General features: G+C 38.4%; 1 protein-coding gene across 2 annotated transcripts in view; it reads left to right on the forward strand.

The window, feature by feature from the left end:
• taf1 (TAF1 RNA polymerase II, TATA box binding protein (TBP)-associated factor) overlaps positions 1 to 13,548 on the forward strand; it is an 89,542-nt gene that overhangs the window by 51,286 nt on the left and 24,708 nt on the right. For both annotated transcript variants that reach the window (XM_052021779.1, XM_052021780.1), the window contains exons 21-28: positions 1,959 to 2,108; positions 3,367 to 3,486; positions 3,941 to 4,116; positions 5,729 to 5,970; positions 7,421 to 7,634; positions 8,998 to 9,163; positions 10,933 to 11,144; positions 13,423 to 13,531. In XM_052021779.1, coding sequence (XP_051877739.1) covers positions 1,959 to 2,108; positions 3,367 to 3,486; positions 3,941 to 4,116; positions 5,729 to 5,970; positions 7,421 to 7,634; positions 8,998 to 9,163; positions 10,933 to 11,144; positions 13,423 to 13,531 — 1,389 coding nt within the window. The remainder of the gene's footprint in view (positions 1 to 1,958; positions 2,109 to 3,366; positions 3,487 to 3,940; positions 4,117 to 5,728; positions 5,971 to 7,420; positions 7,635 to 8,997; positions 9,164 to 10,932; positions 11,145 to 13,422; positions 13,532 to 13,548) is intronic.

Raw genomic sequence — 13,548 nt, forward strand, 5'->3', positions numbered from 1 at the left:
CAAAGTCACAATTAATTTTTGTAGCCCCACAGCATAAATTAAGTTCTTGGCTTCACTGTCCCATAGGATGGGATGATCATGTGGCAACTAGGTCTCAGGATAATCACTGAAATTCAAACAGTTAAAATGTAGGAACAAATGCAGGAACTACAGCAATTATATATTCCTTCCTGACTTGATGTAAAAGAGCCCCAACCAATCCTTCCACCACACACACTCACACTCACACTCACACACACTCACACACACACACACTCTGTTTGTAGGTCAAGGATAGTATTGGATCCTGAGAGATGTCATATCAGAATGCCAGGCAAAGTAGCAGACTTGGTGATTGGATTAGTTTAGATATCAGCAAAGAAGGATAAAGAAATTGATTAAGAGTGTGAGAATAGAGCCTAACAGCAAACTTGCAGGGAAAATGAAAGTGGATTGTTGAAGTTTCTACAAATATTTAAAATTAGGATTACTGAAGTTAAGTGCAGGTCCCTGACTATTAGAAATGGGAGAATTCATAATGGGAAACAGAAAAATGGTGGAGCAATTAAAAAAATATTTTGGCTCTGTCTTCAGTAAAGAGGATACAGATAACTTTCCAGAAATGTTGAGGAGCCAAAACTATAATGAAGGTGATGAAGGAAATAGTGCTGGAGAAATTAAAGGTACTGATGCCTATAAATCCCCAAGGGCTGATAATTTGCATCCAAGAGTATCAAAGGGGTTAGCCATGGAAATAATGGATGCATTGGTGATCATTTTCCAAAATTTTATAGGTTATGGAATAGTTTCTGCAGTGTGGTGGATGGCAATGCCACTATTTGAAAAGGGAGAGAGGAAAAAAATGTGAAACTGAAGACCGGTTAGCTTAACATCAGCAGTGGGAAAATTGCTGGAGGCTATTTTAAAGGATGAAATACAAGACACCTAAACAAAAAAAAAAATTCAACACGATTAGATCAAGTCAACATGGATTCTGAGAAAGGAAATTGTGTTTAACAATCCTATGGTAATTCTTTGAAGATGCAACTGGTAGAATAGATGAGGGAAAAATCACCTGGATGTACTGGGATTTTCAGAAACCCTTTCATAAAGTCTCACATAAAAGGTTAGTGTGTAAAATGCAAGTGCATGGAGTAGGAGGTAACGTATGACAATCATGTTTCAGTTGGTAACACTGTTGTCTCAAACAGGAGATCATAGCCGCAGGATACTAGGTTAAACATCCCCACTCTGAGTGGTGAACCTATGGCATTCTCTATGACAGAGGGCTGTAGAGGCCAAATCACTGATGGTATTTAAGAAGGAGACAGATAAATTTCTAGTTACAAGTGGCATCAATAGGTGTGGGGAGAGAGCAGGAGTATGCTGTTATAATAGTGTCATACAGCATGGAAACTGGCCCTTCATCCCACTGAGTCCATGCTGACACCCATTTATCCTAATCCTATGCTCATCCCATTTTATTCTCCCCATATTCCCATCAACTGCCACCTCCCCCCCCCCCCCCAACCCCCCAGATTCTGCTACTTACCTACACACCCAGGGGAAATTTACAATGAACAATCGATACCAGCCATTGCATCTTTGGGATGTGGGAGGAAACTGAAGCACCTGGGGAAATCCATATGGTCACAGAAAGAACATGCAAGCTCTTCACAGACAGCACTACAGGTCAGGAATGAACCCAGATCATTGAAGTTCTGAGGCAGAGGCTGCACTATAATGCCATCTGTGCCACTATGCAACAATCATAGGTCCAGATCCAGATGAGCAGAGTTTGAAAGGAATTGTGAGACACTGGATTTGATGCAGTTAAGTTTATCTGGCTACCATTACTTCGGTAAAACTGTATTTTTGTGGATTATAATCATGCTGATATAATGCTGTGATGGTTAAAGCTCTTTTCACTAGACCAACATCAGATTTGCTGACCTTTCTTTCTTCTCAACCTTTTGCAGGTCAGGACAGCACCTTGGAATACAACACGAGCGTTCATTGCTGCAATGAAGGGCAAATGTCTACTGGAGGTTACTGGGGTTGCTGATCCTACTGGCTGTGGTGAAGGATTTTCCTATGTCAAGGTTCCCAACAAACCACAGCAGCAGAAGGTAATACTTTGGAGTTTGAATACTTTTCCTCCATTACTGCTAAGTGTTTACAATACTGGAAGCTATATTTATCAACCTACTTCACTTTTCATACTCGTAGTCATTTGTAGCATCAGTCAATGTATGGAATGCATCTTAAGTGCCTGCTTGCTCATTTATTCATTTTATTTACACAGTTTCAAATAAAAAAAATTGGTGGAGTTGATACTAAATTTCTTCTGAATCAGATGAAACCGTTAGACTATATGTTGTCATATTATTAAATGTGATTTGAGTGCATTTCGGTGTTAATAACTGAAACCAAATTTTTGTTTTTTGTCAGGTCAATCAGTAATATCCAGTGAAGTATCTTCTAGGATTTAGTCTTTGGGTGATGCCCATAAACAATTTTGTTATCAACATTAGTCTTTAATTTTCAGCTTGTAACTGATGTTGTGATTATGATGTGAGAAAAGAAGTGTGGGATGGCATATGATCAAAAAATACCTAGACAAGTGGGCTAGTCTTTGGACTCTACCTACATGCTACTTGTCATCATTCCAACTGGCCACATTCAGTACCAGTAAATTGGATCGTATAACTTGTGCCCAGAAAGTGCAAGCTCTTCATTATCTACATCTGAGAATTTTCATGAAGTTACTCACCAAAAAACTGTATTAAAGTTTTTGATGCAAATGTGGTAGTTAATACTTTTAGGACAACTATGGTGAACTTCTTGTTACCAATCATATGAACATTGGATAATGTAGAATACTAACACAACGAACTTGTTTAAAAACTATGTTGGTCATTTAGTAACATCTACTTGGTACGTAAGTAGGTTTGAGAGATGGACTGAAGTAATTGTCTCTAAGCCCATCAATGTTGTAACATAACATACAACTAAAAAAGTAGAATGCATTTGTTGCTATTAGTCTGTGTAGGATGTCACTATTGATATCCAGTGTGGAGAGAGGGTCTGATTTGATTCCACCGTAAATATTATATTGTCATTTGTTTCGCTGAAGGACCTGCAGATGCTTTTCCAGAATCTTCTGGTTATATTTTATGACTTACTAAAAACCAAAAATGCATTGCAGATTCCAATTTATTTTGGAGTTTTATGTATTTTGTGAAGACATAAATATTGAACCTTTTCTGTTCTGGTCTCACAATTTGAATTAAATTGTGTCATTAAATACAAAATTAAAAACAAAAATTTCTTTGACTTAATTAAATACAAAATTAAAAACAAAAATTTCTTTGACTTAATTTCCAGGATGACAACCAGCCTCAACCAGTGAAGAAGACAGTAACAGGAACAGATGCCGACCTCCGCCGACTATCTTTGAAAAATGCCAAACAGCTCCTTCGGAAGTTTGGTGTTCCCGAGGAAGAAGTAAGTTGTTCCAGTATGCAGTTTTAAGATGAGATATCTTTATTACTCACATGTACATCGAAACACACAGTGAAATACATTTTTTGCGTAGAGTGTTCTGGGGGGCAGCCCGCAAGTGGCGCCACACTTCTGGAGCCAACATAGCATGCCCACAACTTCCTAACCCGTACGTCTTTGGAATGTGGGAGGAAACCGGAGCACCCGGAGAAAACCCATGCAGACATGGGGAGAACGTACAAACTCCTTACGGATAGCAGCAATAATTCCTTCACTGGTGTGGAGCAAAAAGTGACAGTGATTTTTAGAATCTTTGAGAAATGAGATTAATTTAATAAATTTGATCTGTTAAAATTATGCCAGCTCTGTGATATAAAATGCTGTATAATTTTATGCACCAATTACACAAATCTGAAATATTCAATTAAAACTGATGCTTTTATTTGCTTTATGGCAGATTAAAAAGCTCTCTCGATGGGAAGTTATTGATGTTGTGCGTACGATGTCGACAGAGCAAGCCAGGTCAGGGGATACTCCCATGAGCAAATTTGCCCGTGGGTCACGTTTTTCAGTGGCTGAACATCAGGAGCGATACAAAGAAGAGTGTCAGCGTATTTTTGATCTTCAGAACAAGTAAGAAAGAGTTGTTATTTATCATATATTAAGTGTGACCTTCCATCAAATACAGGATCATATTAGAATTGCTGTCTATATCCTTTGAAAATTCAAATTTAAAGCAGCTTAACTCCCTCACTAAGTCACACTGATTTTATTTCTTTCCACAGAATGTCACATCTATAGAGGGAATATAAAAGAATTGAAATTAGTTTAATGATATTTTAAAGTATTGTTCATTTATGTTAATCAGCAATACTACTTGGTTAATATTGTCAGTGTTAAGTGTCCTGTTCCTGTTGATATTGATCCATTGACCAACACTGATCAATACAGTATTTTGCCATGGAAATTAAATACACCTTGCTCAAGTTAAGCAAAATAATTCAGGCAAAGCAATCCTTGAGTGTTTTGTGATGAAGACAGGTCAGTGGATAAATTGTCCCTTGGACTGAAATGTGATATTGATCATGAGTTGTACCTTTTCAGATGACAATGTTAAGTTTTCTTTGTGAATAACGCCAATTGTTAGTATCTCTTGTTTCAACTTATAGTCTACTTGTCGATAATCAGCTTTCATATGCTGATGTTTATGCCTTAGGGTTTACAGGTTTCCTACCAAAGATGATTTCACTTCTATTTGTATCTTAAAATCAAAGCAGAAACATTGGTTCCACCATGTGGATGCTACCTTGTTTTGTCTTTTAACTAAAAATTGCACCAAATTGCTTAGCAGTAACACAATTTTAGGGACAGGTATCATTGTTTTCCAGCAAAAAAATTTGCAAAATGATTAGAAGACTATTCTGTAATGTTATAGTTCTCAGTGAAAAGTAATTCCATTTTTTCCAGAGCTGCTTTGGATATTGTGCTAAAGATGTCCATTACTGAGCATATAAAATTACAACATGGAATTATGTACAGTACATACTTTTTCTACGTACTGCTATTTGCATTTTAGATCTAACTTCTGGTGCAGTTGATGGAACCTTACCTTTCAAAGATCCATTAAGACCTAGATCTGGATGATTATTACTGAAGGATAATTTCTTTAACTTTTTGGGTTACCCTCTTTTTTCCAAACTGGAAGCATGCTCCTATCTGACAACTCTTTGAGCCTTACAGTGAACTATCCCTTTTTGTATATTTTCTAATGGTTGAAAAGTACGTCAGTAAAAAAAAATGGGATTAATGTAAGATTAGTGTAACTGGGTGGTTGATGTGGACTTGGTGAACTGTAGGGCATGTTTCCGTGCTGTAACTCCTATGACTTCATGACTGTACTTAGTGCAATATGGAAGTAGATAAGGATGCCAATTCTCAGTCTCTACGTGCACCTCAGAGAGCATAAGAGTTCCATCTATCTGCTTGTTTTCCAAAATAACTGACTGCTCAATTCAGATGCCAACATTGTTACAGTGCATCTTCATGCTCATGCAAGAAAGGACTTGGACTGACCTCCAGTTTCTCAGTACCACCATTGGGCTAACTTCAAAGTTAGCTGAAGGTTGCATTGTTTGACAGTTCTATTAATGGATTCAAAATTGAAAAACAAATGTTTTTCAAACAAATGTTTTCACACAATTGACGAGTGTAATTCAGAATGCCGAATTCCTTTCTTCACTTTTAGGGTCCTGTCTTCAACTGAGGTTCTCTCCACAGACACAGATAGCAGCTCAGCAGAAGACAGTGATTTTGAAGAAATGGGAAAAAATATTGAAAACATGTTACAGAATAAGAAAACAAGCTCACAACTTTCTCGAGAGCGTGAGGAACAGGAACGGAAGGAACTGCAGAGGATGTTGATGGGAGAAGAAATTGGAAATGATAAAGACCGTGATAAAAAGGAGAAGAAAGATAGGAAAGGTTCATGTGAGTGACACTTGCTTGGTATTGCTGCAGAAGAGGCAATGTTTTACTGATGGTCTGGTATCATTTAGCTTCATTAAGTGTGTACTGGTGCTGGAGTAAGAGGAACTAAAGCAGAGTGGGCCTGAAGAAGGAAATTGCACAATGTTAGTACGTGAGGGTAGATGGTGAGAACTAGGATGACAAGATAAGCTCTGAGGGGTTCAAAGTGCAAATGTTGATTGAACCTAAATAGTTTCTTATTTTTTTGAATGAAAATGCTCAAAATCTGTGGCTATATATTCAAAATATGGTGATTGTTTATAATATTAGAGACAGATGAGCAGAACTGTACCCTTTTGACATGCAATACAGATTTTATAAATTATTAATGTTGGAGAATGACTTTTTTGCAATTTCACCCTGGTTTTGATATTAAGCCTTCAGTACAAAACAAAACAACTGGTTACAGATTAATATTTTATCCATTCAGATATTCTTCAACTCCATTTTAGATGAGCATTCTCTACCAATCTGTAGTCTGCATTATGAAACAGCATTTCAGTGCCATAATTGGCTCAATTTTGCATTGAAGGGCCAGTTCAATCATAGAATCATAGAACAGTACAGCACAATACAGGCCCTTCAGCCCACAATGTTGTGCTGACCTTTAAACCTCGCCTAAGACTATCTAACCCCTTCCTCCCACATATCCCTCTATTTTGAATTCCTTCATATGCTTATCTAGCAATCTCTTGAATTTGACCAATGTACCTGCCTCCACCACCGCCCCAGGCAGCACATTCCATGCCCCAACCACTCTCTGGTAAAAAAAACCTCCCTCTGATATCTCCCTTGAACTTCCCACCCATTACTTTAAAGCCATGCCCTCTTGCATTGAGCATTGGTGCTCTGGGAAAGAGGCACTGGCTGTCTACTCTATCTATTCCTCTTAATATTTTGTATGCCTCTATCATGTCTCCTCTCATCCTCCTCCTCTCCAAAGAGTAAAGCCCTAGCTCCCTTAGTCTCTCCTCATAATGCATACTGTCTAATCCAAGCAGCATCCTGGTAAATCTCCTCTGCACCATTTCCAACGCTTCCACATCCTTCCTACAATGAGGCAACCAGAACTGGACACAGTACTCCAAGTGTGGTCTAACCAGAGTTTTGTAGAGCTGCATCATTACCTCGCAGCTCTTAAATGTGATCCCATGAATGCTAACATCCCATAAGCTTTCAGTCCAAGGAGCAACTAATTTCCGACAGCCCAGACTTGTTTCATGTAGGATTCTGACCGCATCAGAGTAAGTTGACTTTTATCTTACTGCATTTGGATCCAAGAGAGAGGATAGTTCAATGTCCAATCTACTAATCCACTCGGGTCTTTTTATTATTTTATCTTTGGATTAAACATGATACAGTATTGTAACATTAAACAACATGACATCCAAATCCTTATTTTGCCTTTTAGCATGCAGCACTCCGACCCCAGGAGTTTTTCATAAAGATGATGACACAGCCTCTGTTACCAGTCTTAACTCCTCAGCTACGGGGCGACGGCTGAAGATCTATCGTACGTTCCGAGATGAAGATGGGAAGGAGTACGTAAGATGCGAGACTGTCAGGAAAGCTGCTGTAATTGATGCATATGTTAGAATACGGACAACAAAAGATGAAGACTTTATGTAAGTCGAATGTTTTTATTGCAATTATGTAACTTCAGCTTGCACTGCATTTCGGTTATACTATAGAGTGGCTTTGTTATTCTGCATGGAGCTACATAATATTTGAGGCTACATAATATTTAGCCTTGATTTTGCAAAGGAAATAATTAGTAAGGAAAATTAATTCTTTGGATAGATTTGTAGCTAACAGTAAATTATAGGGCAATTGAGGTGTTCCGGATTGGTTTATCGGAATGTAATCTGTAGGACTAGATGATAAACTGAGACTCTCTCTCCTCTTGGATGGATGCAATAGATTTGTCTTGCAAAACTCTCCTGGCCAATATACATTTCCTTCACTTAGGTGCAATAAAATAAATTTTCTGGTCATTTTCTGTTCTACTTTTAAAGTGCTTCATTTGCTGTAAAGTGTTTGTGATGACTTGACGTTCTGAATTGTGCTGTGTAATTGTGAGGCTTCATTACTCAATTTCTACCTTCTAACTCCTGCTCAAATCTACTGCAGTGACTGATTTTTATCCTATTGCTACCTCTTTTTTTAAATTAAATTTTATTTACAGCGTGGTAACAGGCCCTTCCAGCCCATCGAGTCCGCGCCGCCCATTTTAAACCCAAGTTAACCTACCCGTACGTCTTTGCAATGTGGGAGGAAACCCACGCAGACACGGGAGAACGTACAAACTCCTTACAGACAGTGACGGGAATCGAACCCTGATCGCTGACACTGTAATAGTGTCGCGCTAACCGCTACGCTACCGTGCCTCCTTTGATGATATCAGGTTTTGGCCAATTACCCTTCTGTAAAGTGCCTTGAGATGCAAAATAAATTGTTGCTAGAAAAGAAAAGCTGGTGGTAGAAATGTTTAAGTTTTCATATTTATGAAGGTACTTTTAGATAGATGAAACATCCAAGGATTGGGTAGAATCTGCCATTGGGCAAATAAGTGGCAGATAAAATTCTATACAGATAGGTGTATCTGTTCATAATGAATAGATATCCCTTGTGTCCTCCAGTCCATCACCTGGCTTAACATTTAGAATGCGATAGGCACATGAATATGTAGGAAGGGAGGGATATGGATCTTGTGCAGGCAGAAGGAATTAGTTTAATTTGGCATTGTGGTCAGCACAAACATTGTGGGCTGAAGGGCCTTTTCCTGTGCTGTAATGTTCTATTTAGAGGGCAATTAAAAAAAAATGTGGTTGCATTCTTTTATTGGAATAAAGTGTAGTGTAGCTTGGCATCGCCATATGATGGTTTAAACAGGCAATGGATGAAGAACCAAAAAACATTAAAATTGGATGGAAAAAGACATTCACTCTTTTTGGTATTTTTAACCGATCTTGTGTTTATTTCTCATAGCCGCAAATTTGCACTGTTTGATGAACAACATCGTGAGGAAATGAGACGAGAACGACGCAGAATTCAGGAACAACTTAGGAGACTGAAAAGGAATCAGGAAAAGGAGAAATTGAAAGGACCACCAGAAAAGAAACCCAAAAAAGTCAAAGAAAGGCCTGACCTTAAGGTATTCAATTCGAGAATATACTGTGAGTGGGGGACTTCAGTGTCCATCAAAGAGTGGCTTAGCAGCGCCACTATTGACCGGATTGGGAAAATCCTGGCAGGGAGTGAGCATCAAAGGATAAACCAATTTGACATTCTTGCCAGTCTACCTGTGCCAGCTGTACCTGCCCATGGCAGCACTGGTTGGAGTGAGCACCTCATGGTCCTTGTATAGACTAAATCTTGCTTTAGTTATGACGTTGTATGGCCTTCACAAAATGCTAAATGTGATAGACTCAGAAAAAATCTGGCAGCTCAAATCTGGGCATTCATGAGGTGCAGTGGACCATCAACGACAACAGAAATATATTCTGCCACAATTTGTAACCATGAAGCCAGATGGTGGTGGTCTGTGAAACAGCTAATGGGAGGAGGAGTCTCCAAGAATATTTCTATCTTCAAAGATGGTGGGGCCTAGCATATGAATGCCAGTGACAAGACTGAAGATTAGTAACCATGTTTAACCAAATGGTTGTCGTTGTTGGAGATCAATCATCTGCAGCCATAAGACACAAGTACAGGGAGCTGTTTTGTGTCTTAGGCCCAAACATCCTGAGCTACTTCATCAATGTCCCTTCTTCCATCATAACATCAGAAGTGGGGATTTTCACTGGCTATTACAGAGTTTTCAATTCCATTCACCACTCCTTAGCAATTGAAGCAGCCTATGCCATGCAGTGACCTTCTCCAACAAGAGAGAGTCCATCCACCCAACCTTGACTTTCAAGACCGTTACTGTGGTCAAGTCCCACAACACCTAGACATTAATTCCTTCCACCACTGGTGCACATTGCCTGCAGTGGATACTACAAAATGTATTACAGTTACACGCCCAGGTTATTCTAACTGCACCTGTCAGATCTGCAATATCTACCACCAAGAATGACCAAGGCAGCTGACACATTATAATACCACTACCTGCAGGTTCCCAGCAAGGTCACAGATCATCTTGTGCTTCATTATCACTGGATTCCCCTTTGCTATGGGAGTCTATAGCCAATGAAAATAGAAGAAACTGCAGAGGCTGGAAATCTGAAACATAAACAGACAATGCTGGAAATGCTCAGCAAGTTGGGCAGCATTTCCAAAAAGAGAAACAGAGTTAACATTTCAGGCTGAAGACCTTTCATTAGGTGATAGGGATGATCACCAGTCACCTTCTCAAGGACAGTTAGGGATAGTGAATAAATACCGACCTAGTCGGTGATGCCTAGATACAGAAAATGAATAAATAAAGGATGCACTGCAGTTATTTTGCCTAACCCACTTAGACAGCATTTCTCAAACCGGCAACATCTGCTACAGGAAAGAAAAGAGCAGAAAGTGAATGGGAAGACAAATACCTGCAGGTTCCCCTGTAAATCACACACCACCTGACTTGGAAGTTAATTGTTTTGGTGACTTTCACACCACCTTCCTTTAATCACTTTCCAGGATCTATTTCCCCAATGATTTTTGTATATTGCGCTGTCTATCAGAAATTTAGGATTGGATGGAATTGCATTCAGAATGTGGTCTTGAGAGCACATGTATTGAACAGAGAATATTAAAAAAAGAACTCTCCACCCTTCTGTATGCATACACCATATGTATACTTGGAGCATTGAAGAACCATGTTTGGAGCTAGTTTATAAATAATTTTTGAAGTTAAAATGTGGTTTATAACAACATTTGTAGCTGGAAATTCAGTATGAAACTCAAGTCTCCCTTATTTCCTTTCATTCCTAATAGTTAAAATGTGGTGCTTGTGGTGCCATTGGACACATGAGGACCAATAAGTTTTGTCCTCTATATTACCAAACAAATGCTCCTCCAAGTAACCCAGTTGCTATGACTGAAGAACAAGAGGAGGAGCTCGAAAAGACTGTTATACCGAATGACAACGAGGAACTTATCAAAGTAGAAGGAACCAAAATTGTTCTGGGCAAGCAGCTCATTGAGAGGTAAGTAAGAATTTGTGATTTATGATGAAAGCAAGAGAAGAATTCTATATAGATGACCTCTTCAAGGCAGTACTGACAAACAAATTGGGATCTGTTTTTAAAAAATTAGAACAAAAATGTGTGTGGCAGGTTTGTAGTCCCTTGAGACCACAGGACCCTTTTAATGCTGCAGATCCATGAGATGTACCCCAAAGGTGTGATCACGCAATGAAATTTCTCACTCCCATTTTTTCCAGATCACCCCCTCTGTCCAGTACTCCCAGATCTAGGAGAGATTCTTATCAGTGTCACATCCTGAGATATCCCTTTCCTTAAGACTGCAAGTGGTCTCACTTTTTTCCCATGTTGTTAAGCCTTGAGGAACTCCATATCAGATTTATTGTGGCAATGCTTATGGTTGGTTAGGTGAATTATTATTTTGTATGGTCATGAGCATTATATTAATTAAATGGCAAAAAAAAATTACTTAAATAAAAACAGAAAACCCTGGAAGTACTTACTAGGTTGAATTATTAATTGTTGTTAGCCTTGGATGAATTAATTTGTTGACAGCTTCAGATCAGAACCTTTGTTTTGCTTATCTTTTTAAATGTTATCACAAGATCACAAGAAAAGGGAGCAGAAGTAGGCTATTCGGCCCATCGAGTCTGCTCCATGAGCTAAACTAAAGCTATTCCTATCTAGCCCCAATTTCCAGCCCTAACCCCATATCCCTTGATACCTTGACTAATGTCAGTTTATTGCAGACATTCTGACTCAAGCATTTTGAAGACCTGGACTTGCCATATGACTTCTAAATCATTGATTTTATTTTTAAAATAATTTTAAAGTCATTTTAATTTATTTTTAAAACCTTTGCCTTCATCTTATAAAATTTAAACTAGAATATCTCATTAAAAGGATTGTGTGTTCTCCAAATTCTTTAGCAGAGTGGTTCTAACAGTCCTCATAAAGATTGAGGTTCATTCACAATTTATATTCATTCAGAGGTTGGTAGATGTTTATGGAATCAAAGAAGTGGTTAGTACAGAAAGTGGTGCATATAGGTGAAAGCAGCTGTGTCCTTATTGAATGATGAAGCAGGCATGAGGGGCTGAATGCCCATCAGCTTGTATTTCTTATGAAAGTTACTTGGTATTCAATAGATTTAAATAAAAAGAAGGTAAGGTACATTTAAAATTAGTGTGAGCTGGTGTGCTGGTTTATAATAAACTGAAGGATAGTAACAGGGCATAAAACAAAGCAGCTTTTGGCATGTAATAGAGGTCAATAGTATGCAAAAATATTGAGGTAATTCTGTCTGCTTTATAAATCATGGATACAGCTGCACATAAGCTTCTCAGTACTGGTCACCACAGTACAAAAATATTGCAGCATTTGAATGTTATAAAAGAAAACAAGATTTGTGGGATAGTTTGTAGTAATTGATTGTGTTAGCTGGGCATGTTCTCATGTCAAATGAAAAGAAAAAATTTCTGGAAATACTCAATAGGTCTGGCAGCAGCTGGGAAGTGTCGTCAACCTGAGACTGTTTCTCTATCCAACAATGCTGCCTGACCTGCTGAGATTTACAGTATTTTTTCAAGTTTTTATTTCTCAAATGGTGATGGAAATACTGTTTTTGGGAATCAAAGTAGATATATAATGCCTGGCACGAAGAGCAGAAATTTCCAGAGCATCTTGAAATACAGCAAGTTGAAAACAAATTTTTAGCAACATTCAATGAATGTGTGATCCTCCTTTGGAAAAAGCTTCCCAGGGAGATGGCGGAAGCAGATGATAATTCTTTCAGATGCAAATAAGATGGCCTTCATTCACAAAGCAATATTTATGGACACCGCTTCAGAGATGTGAAATACTGCTGGCTTGGGTGAAGGAAATCTTTGGATTTCGGATTCTCAAATGCATTACCTCCTGAATTTTCCTCACTTACTGTCTGAATTAATTTCCATGATTGTTATTAAGTCCATTATCATTATGTCAAGCAACAACCAGTACAATAGAAGGCAAAGTAAGCAGGTCATAAGTTTCATTGTTTACTAATTAATGTGTTTCTTTAAAGATAAAACCCTACAGTATCTGAACTTAAATTTTCTGCTTTCACAGTTGCACTTGAAATATCCGTAAATCTGTCTATGATACATGGTGTTTAGCATTAGCAAAGTTTCTTCTGACATCCCAATTGTGGGACATTTATTTTTGCGTCTTGATTTCTGAAGCATTCTTTAGCTGTATCCTTTCTCTAATATTTATATTACTTTACTCTTTGCTAATTCAGTGCAGATGAAGTGCGCAGGAAATCTTTGGTCCTCAAATTCCCCAAACAGCAGCTTCCTCCAAAACGTCGCAGACGGGTAGGAACTACCGTCCACTGTGATTACCTAAATGTAAGTGCTGCTTTTTG

This window comes from Pristis pectinata, chromosome 8 (assembly GCF_009764475.1).
Source record: "Pristis pectinata isolate sPriPec2 chromosome 8, sPriPec2.1.pri, whole genome shotgun sequence".
In the NCBI taxonomy this organism is placed as follows: Eukaryota; Metazoa; Chordata; class Chondrichthyes; order Rhinopristiformes; family Pristidae; genus Pristis; species Pristis pectinata.